The 8,255-nt window shown below is 37.4% G+C and overlaps 1 protein-coding gene across 1 annotated transcript; it reads left to right on the plus strand.

Annotated features, from left to right (window-relative positions):
* Positions 1-7,345: 7,345 nt before the first annotated feature.
* Positions 7,346-8,061, plus strand: LOC113684881 (uncharacterized). Its single transcript, XM_089206057.1, is given in 4 exon segments — positions 7,346-7,418; positions 7,511-7,778; positions 7,832-7,912; positions 7,914-8,061. Coding segments are annotated over 4 exon segments (525 nt in total). The 3' UTR covers positions 8,017-8,061.
* The last annotated feature ends 194 nt before the right edge of the window (positions 8,062-8,255 follow it).

Below are 8,255 nucleotides of genomic sequence, written 5' to 3' on the forward strand. Positions count from 1 at the left end.
AGATTACTCCCTACAAAGTCAAGGCAGTCAATAATTAAATGAAACAGGAAACTAGTCTTAAGACATGCACTTGTTCCTTGACGCAAGTCAGGTCTTGGGTGGATTTTGAATGCTGCTAATCTTCACTCGTTCTCTTTCGTGTTTAGATTATCACGTTTTGACGAACATGAAGGAATTTTGATCACCTTTTCATTAGAACCTTGCATTGTGACGGACAATATCGTGCGATTTTAAACACAAGCGTCCGAGTTTAGACACTTGCGTCCAGTTTTAAACAGAAGCGTCCTATTTTGGACACTAATCTGATTTCAGACACCAATGTCTAATTTTCGACACTTTTGTCCTATTTTGGACACTGTTGTCCAATATTTGACAGTATTACTTGCTTTTGGACACTGTTGTCCAATATTTGACAGTATTACTTGCTTTTGGACACTATTGTCCAAATTTTGGACACTATTATCCAGTTTCGGACAGTATTTTCTGATTCAGGGCGGTATTATCCGTTTTTGGAAGCTATTGCCCTGCAGGTTCGTGCGATTCAATGCGATTTTTGAAAGAGAAAAATTAATTTCCTTTTTTTTGCCTGTTACTTCTTCATCACTCTCTGAAACCAAACGTATTTTACTGACAAGGAAAAGCTGTACGTAAGTTCGTTTAATGGATTTTCATCTCTTAAAGACAATAAGCCCTAAAATACGCACGGGACATCAATGATAATGAATTAAATGGGTCCATTTACGAATTCGTTGTTATAAATCGATGGACCCGACCCTCGGCGGAGCATGCAATCATTCGCCGATGACAATTACCTTTAAAGCCGAGTAACGAAGCAGCTTAGGTTCCGTAATTTCAATCAGGAATCACTGTCATCCTTCATAAAAAATTAAACAACAATATATCGAGACTACGAAACCGATGAACTGGTGAACTTTGACAAAATCGTAGCCCCATGATACACCACCTTTGTGTTAGCCCTTCAACCACTTACGAGTGGCAGATCGTGATGTTACGGTATTTTCCAAACCGCCAGAAAGATACAACTCGTACAACTCAACTACTTTATTGACCAACGTAATAACTACGAAGCGATATCGACAACCAGTACAATAACTATCTTTTTCACTTATCTACGGAGCGATATAAATGCTAATACAATCAGTATCCCTATAACTTAGAGCCCTTTACAAATAATATCACTTAAATCTCAGTGCACTACCGCACAACTCACAGTTCTCTTGAAAATCTTTAACAAACTGTCGACGTCCGTAATTCTTTCTCTCACGTAGCCTTCCACACGGCTTTCAATTCCAGTAAACAACTCTGTCCGGCTCTCGCTCCTCTGGGCTCTTCGCAACGGCAGTTATAGCTCACTAAAAGGCCCGTTTCTTTAAGCTAGCGTGACTCCTTATATATCTTTCGGAAAAGTTCTAGAATGTTCTAGAGATCTGTAATATTGTTATTTTTAGAAACATTACACTATGATTACATCATAACAAAAATATGCTGAGTCACGGTTCTAGAAGGTTCTCCTTAAAGTTCTCGCCTAGTCATCATGACTAAATGTTCTAGAAACTTCTTCGTTCTATTTTTAATAATTATGTAACGCAACGCACTCTAAAAAACATGGGCGCTCTCCATAACAGTGACAAGCATCCAATTTGTCTCTACATTATCATGATCACTCCTGAAAGAAACACGAAGGTCATAAGAACAAAGGACATGATCACCAACTAAAAGAAGCTCTTAGTTTTCAGTCTCCTGGTAAGCACCTCAGAAAATGTATAGGGAACAATTTGAAGAACATGCGTATCGATGTTTGGATGTAAAGGGTTACTCATATATTAAAGAGGTTTTAGAGTTTTTAAATTTTAGTTTCAAATATTAGGATGTGGGCAGAAAATTGTAAATTGCTTGAGATTTGTTCGAAAAAATGCGTTCAATAATTATTGGCTGTTATGGTACCATAGTAGTGAATTTTACGATTGCTTTGCCCAGCAAATTTTTGTAAAATCGTTATTTATCTTGGTTGTGCTTGGTTTTTTGATTGGCATTACAAACCAGTTTCTAATCACTCTCGAAAAACTTGAAGCGGAATCACTACTTAGTTTATCAGTAAACACACAGAAAATTTTCTTGCAACTATTTTCTTTCGATTTGATGTTTATCGCTGTTGTTATCACTTTCAACATGTTTGAATATGTGTTTTGTGTCATCTGTTTGTTTAACAACATAAATGACTTCACACAGCCTTTCTTCTGAGACGAATAACTGAGCCTTGTATCTGAGTTGAAGCATGATCAGCCCTGTGCACGAGACAACATAATTATACAATCAAGTTTTATCGGTGAAATGTTAACAAAGCTGGTGACTTAATACTTTTAGGGGCCTTAAACAAACCACGACGGCGACGGTAGCGATGATGATGATACTGGAAGCGACCTTTTTTGAAGTTGAGTGTATGTGTTCCTCCAGGATAGGTTTTCATCTATGTTCAGTTCGAGAGCTTTGCTATGATCTGTTTGGTTTATTTTGACGCCCTCTACATTAACATCTATTGTCTTGTCATTTAAAGACTGCATTTTTTGACGCGAGCTAATGACCATAAACTCAGTTTTTGCCACATTGAGGCGAGAACGAGCGAGAACGTGGCCAAAAAAAACAAACAAACAAACAAGAACTAATGGGCAGAAAAGTAGCGAAACACGTGCATTCTGAAACTCTGTTCATTCCGTCCTTTGCAAAACAACTTAGAACATTGCACCCATAGACTCATGACTTGTGGTGCCGTGAGAGATGAGAAACGGCTATTCGCGAACTTCGAAATAAAAATATAAATATATTTTTTAATCGCCATCTTCCTCGGCGTTGCTTTCATAGCTGCCTAAGGTCTACTATTGAGCGCTACGTTATTGACATGGTTCATAATCATTATGATATTTCATTCGCTTCAGAGGTAATATTCATAAAAATTCGATAGTATGGTGTGGCGAGGGGACCTCCAAAAAACTTATAGGGGGAAAGCCACCTTGGTTTTCAATATGTTTGTAAATTAAGTTACAGAAGTGTGGCTTTGCCAATTCAAACTAATTTCATTTGAAAACAATTCAGTCATCTTTTCCTTTTAATGAAGATAAGCTAGTCGAACCAGTGATAGGTATCGGCAAATAGTTCCGAATTTTAGGACCTTGGTGATTAGTGCAACAGTGACAGTGTGGTCGATAATAATTGGCTATTCGTGTGAATTGACTATACTTGAAGGAATCAAACTGAGAAACATCGGAGGCAATAGTTGGTTATGAAACAAGAATTTGCATGTGACATTGACTGTAACCCTTTGTTATATTTTTCAAAAAGCCTGAGGCTGCAGTTAATTTCTTTCTCTTCTCTTACCAAGTGTCTTTGGACCTAAATTTTATGTGGTCGGGGTGTTTCATGCGCAAGTAGACTCCGTCATGCCTTTGGACCCTTGTCATTATTTTACTATTTTCACTGCCATATTTTACACACAGCCATTGTTTTTGTGTTTGGCCTCATTATACACTTAGAAAGCAGTCGGTGAACAACGCCAGCGTAAACTCATTTAGCTGTGATTTTGTTGAAAATAACGGTTAGCTTGAAATTCCTATGTATGTTTGGATCATTTTCCAATGAATTTAAGACAAACTGAGCCATAAAGTCGGAAGTATTTGTAAAAAATAGTTTGGCTCCTTAAAAAAAAAAAATAAAATCAATGAAATAAAAAGATGGCAAAACTCGATTTAGCTTAGGATGCGTGCTCGTTTATAGCACCGTGTGGTATCATAGATGCAAATGTGATCACTGAAGAATGTTTTTAAAGGCGAGTCAAAACATGAGACGCACATGGTCTGAATTCAGTTATTCCTCTTTGCAGCTCTTCACACGATCCATTGAAAAGATATGGCCCAGTCTGGCTCGGAAATTTCATGAAAGTTTCCTACAGAAGTAGAGATGTTCAGAATCGTTCGCTTTGGTGGCACACGGAAGGGCATTAACTTTGCTGTCTCCTTGGAGGGAAAAAAACGGTTATGAAAATATTTTCTTGTTTTGACAGTCAAAATATTGTTTGTGCTGCGTAAATAATCACAAGTTCTAGAATGAAAGGATTTATTCTCCATCAGATTAGTTTTTAATGCGTTATTATGGAAATCCTTCTTTTATTACTTTTATTCTCGTTCAAAGGGACTATTTTAAGAAAACACCAGTTGATTAATTGTAACTCACACAGATGCCCGACACTCATTTATCTATTTTAATTAGCAGCTCTCAGTTTCCGAGTGAAAACTGATCTGTTCGGTTTTTTCCTCTACACAAAGTCTGCGAAAATATGAATTGTATATCGGACAGTCGTCTACGTGCTTAACCGAGCGCCTGTTTAGGGAATGAGTAGTTTGTAAGGGTAGTTAATTTTACTTTGAAGGAAAGATTGATTACCTATCGAAACCTTGTGTCTAAAAATTGAAAGGTCTCTGCACAATGGCAGTCACAAGGAAATTATCTTGTAAATATATAACTACCTACGTATAACTGCGTACTTGACCAATCTAGGAAACAGTTATTCAGTTAAAACTGCGGATAGAATCAAACCTCAAAGCCTCTGATACATCTGCTTTAATTTTATATTTTTGTTTTTGGCTGAATGAACTGATACTAGTAACGGCTTGGATTAATTGTGATGTCGATTTGCATTAAGGATAAAACCAGATGAATTATTGAAGTGGCAAGATTATGTCCTAAAGGCTTAAGTCTCTTCATTTGATTTAATAAGCTGCGAGAATCCTTTTCACTGCAACCTTAGTTTTAAGAAGTCTGTACGAATCATTGATTTGTTTCTGATTAATATTTTTTCAAACTTATCGTAGGTAAAATTTAAACGCCGAACTCGGCTGTGTACTGTATCACTATTCTTTCGCGTGCTACTCGGCAAATAAAACCTAAAATATATATTCTTGAGATTTTGTCGCACACTCTAGCTTCAAAAGCCAACCAGGTCCAATATCTGTGTATAACATGACGCACGTCAAACTTAATAGCTAACCAGATCAAATTTAAAATTGCTCAATTTTAACACGGCCAAACCAATAATTGCGTTTTTTTACTTCGATGTGAATAAACTCTATAAATAGAATGGCCACCATCCACTAAAAAATACTCAAAAACATAGGGCCCACCTATTACCACTAAAAATCCCGGTTTTCAACTACCCCGTTCATTATGCCTTTGTAATACTTATGTTGCTCTGTAACTTTCTGGTTACGTAACAGTACCGAAATTTCGGTACTTTGTCAAAGTGAGAAAATCCTGTGTTCTTGTTAACTCGATGTGAATTTTTCCAGGAGTCCTAAAACTTAGAAACAGTCACTGCATGCGATTTTTTCATCCTTTTTTCATCCTTCCATTTTTGTGCCACTAGCACCAAACTGACTCAATTTTTTTAATTGATTTTAAAATATTTATTTTTTAAATTTCAGTTCGAGAAAAGTCGTCTACGAAATGTGGTTGATTTTTAATTAATTTAATATTGAGTATTGTTCGAGCCAAAGTTTCTTTTACTGTCTTTGTTTTGTTTATAAATTATCCATTAAGACTTCTCAGCCTAGCGTGGTAGCTGCCAGATATACTTAAAGTCAAGTTTTCACGCGATGTACATATTTTCAAGTGACACGTTAGAAACCTTTTTTCAGGTAAATACACTACACAGGCGACAGGGCGGGACTAGTTCAAAGAAGTATTTATAAATAACGCTGACGATATAGAGGGAAACATTTTTCTAGGAACTTGAACGGATCCTGAAACTGATATCCTAGACGGAGATTCGAAGCTTCTTCAAGCAAAAGAGCTTAAAGGTACGTTTGTTTACAGGTTTTCAGCAATTTAGAGTAGCAAAGAACTTTTTTTTCCTCGCTTGCAATTCATTGGAAATGAAAAAAGTCAGTTCAATTTAGCGATACGATTGCAAAGTGGACAATATATGAGAAAAGTCAAGTCGAGTCGTTTCAGCTCTGCGTGTTTGAGGCTCTCACAAAACAATTGTACAGCGCCATTAGATTGTATTTTCTATCACTAATGCTTTGCATTGAAACAAGGAGTAAGACACCGAAACATTTCTTTCACCTGCCGTCTTGACGGAAAAGAGATTGTAGGTTAAATGTTTTAAAAGATTTATCAAGTAAACAGCAAAATTGCTTCTCTGAACGGCGCGCATTCAACCGATACGACAGCGTTTCACCGGCTGTAATGACTAAGAGATTCATTTACCGAACTCTGCTATACATTTGAGAGTTTTCCGAAACAAAAAGCTCTTCGAACTTCTTTTTTTAAGCTATTTCTCCAAGTCTGAGTAGTTCAAATGGCCGATAAAATCTCAATGAAGGGCATTTTATACCTGATGGGCGAATGCTATGAAAGCTCTGATAATTAAAATCCAAAGATGGTGATTTTTTCTACCAGAACAGTCACGTCCTTTTTGTCTTCAGAATAAGTCCTTCGTTTTTTCAACGCATTCGTCAATTGAGGAGCTTTAGAAAACTTGTTTTCCAAATTCAAATCCTCGTGAAGCTAAGAGCGAAGGAGGATCCATGTTTTAACGTCCAAGCGGAAAAAAACCCCAAAAATCCGACACGAATGAAACGAACATCGCTTCGTAATTTGTTGCTGAGCGATAATTGCTATTCCACAAGGAATAGAACTTTAGGAGACGTGTGTTACTTGGAATGATCCAACACTTTTTTGTTTCTTTTTATTATGCCACCATAAAACATATTAAGTGGACACAAAAAAACGTGGGGCTTATAAAGTAAAGGCCTCCTTCCCTTAAGAGTAGTTACTAGTTGTAATTATTACAGCAATGCAGAATTTCTCCTCCCTGTATTACTGCGAAATTAAACTTGAAGGCCGAGAGAACAAGGGAAATGACCGTCAACTTGGAGCTCTTGATTATCAGGCAAATTCTTCTCGTTCTAACCTTGAGGAATGTATGGAGAATAGTTTGGAGTAAGTACTGAGAATTTGCAGCTAGGCCAATTGAGTAATTATTTAGGTGAAAACTCTCGCATTTTCGACTTCAAGCTAAGAATATTTGACGAACGAGTGAACGACTGAGTTCCAAATTTAAGGACCTTGAGATTTGTTCGACACAAATGCGCTCAATAATTATCAGCTTCTTTAGTACCATACATACAATTACGATTGCTAACAAACACCTCCACTTTACGCAGGAAATACCGAGCTGCTGTAAGCAAGGAACCTGAATTCACACATCATTTGTACTCTGTAGGCCGCTAAGAAATGTTTCAATTAATTTCAGAAAACTTAAGACAGCAGAATGGCAATTAAGAAGACATTGTGCTTCACCTTGGTTGTACTTGCCTTAACATGTCCGGATGAGATCTCTGGAGGTATTTATCAATGCAGTTTAATGACATTTCCTTGCATGAAAACTAACAACCTTTTCTAATACAAAATTTTTAAATGCCAGGCGCATATTTCTAACGATTCGTTCCACTCTATCCTAAAAATCAAATTTATTCACATCACTTGTGCTTCACTTTTGATTGTTCCTCCTCAGATAATTTTATAAAAGCAAATGGATCTCCCGTGTGTTTTGGTGCAAGAGATGCACAACTGGGAAAGTTTGTAACTCCTGTAGATGGCAAAATGGGAGGCGTAAGGCTGGTCCACCTGTACGGCTACGTGTCTTGTCACACGCCTGGTCACCTTGTGGCTGTGGTTATGAAGCGTACCAGGAGATCAACGCTGTCATAACCGATGACAAAAATCGAAATCTTTTGCCCCCTAAGGAGTTCCTGAGCTCTTACTACGCAGCAGGAAAATGGCATAAAATTCCAGGTTACAACTCCATGAGCCCTATCCTTGAGCTAAGTGTTTAAAGATCCCATTGATGTGAGTGCTGGCCAAGAGCTACGACTGTGGTACGTGACAACGGGGGAAGATGACGATGCGATGACGTTTTTATCCTGCACGTTTGAGATGTAGTATTCCAGTTTTCGAAGATTTGCTTAGAAGAAGAACCTGTAATAAGGTTACCAAAAAATAAACCGAGGGTTTTAAAGGGAAAGCTGTTCTTTTTCTTTGAAGTTTATAACACATGCACAGCTTTGTTACACTCTTCTTCCTCTCTAAAAACATATCTCGACAGATTTGTCGCAAGTCCCTCGCCGCTTGTTTTCCTCAACGCCTCGAAGTGTCGTGATAATCTCACTTAGCAGAACAGC

This window comes from Pocillopora damicornis, chromosome 5 (assembly GCF_964200805.1).
Source record: "Pocillopora damicornis chromosome 5, jaPocDami1.2, whole genome shotgun sequence".
In the NCBI taxonomy this organism is placed as follows: domain Eukaryota; kingdom Metazoa; phylum Cnidaria; class Anthozoa; order Scleractinia; family Pocilloporidae; genus Pocillopora; species Pocillopora damicornis.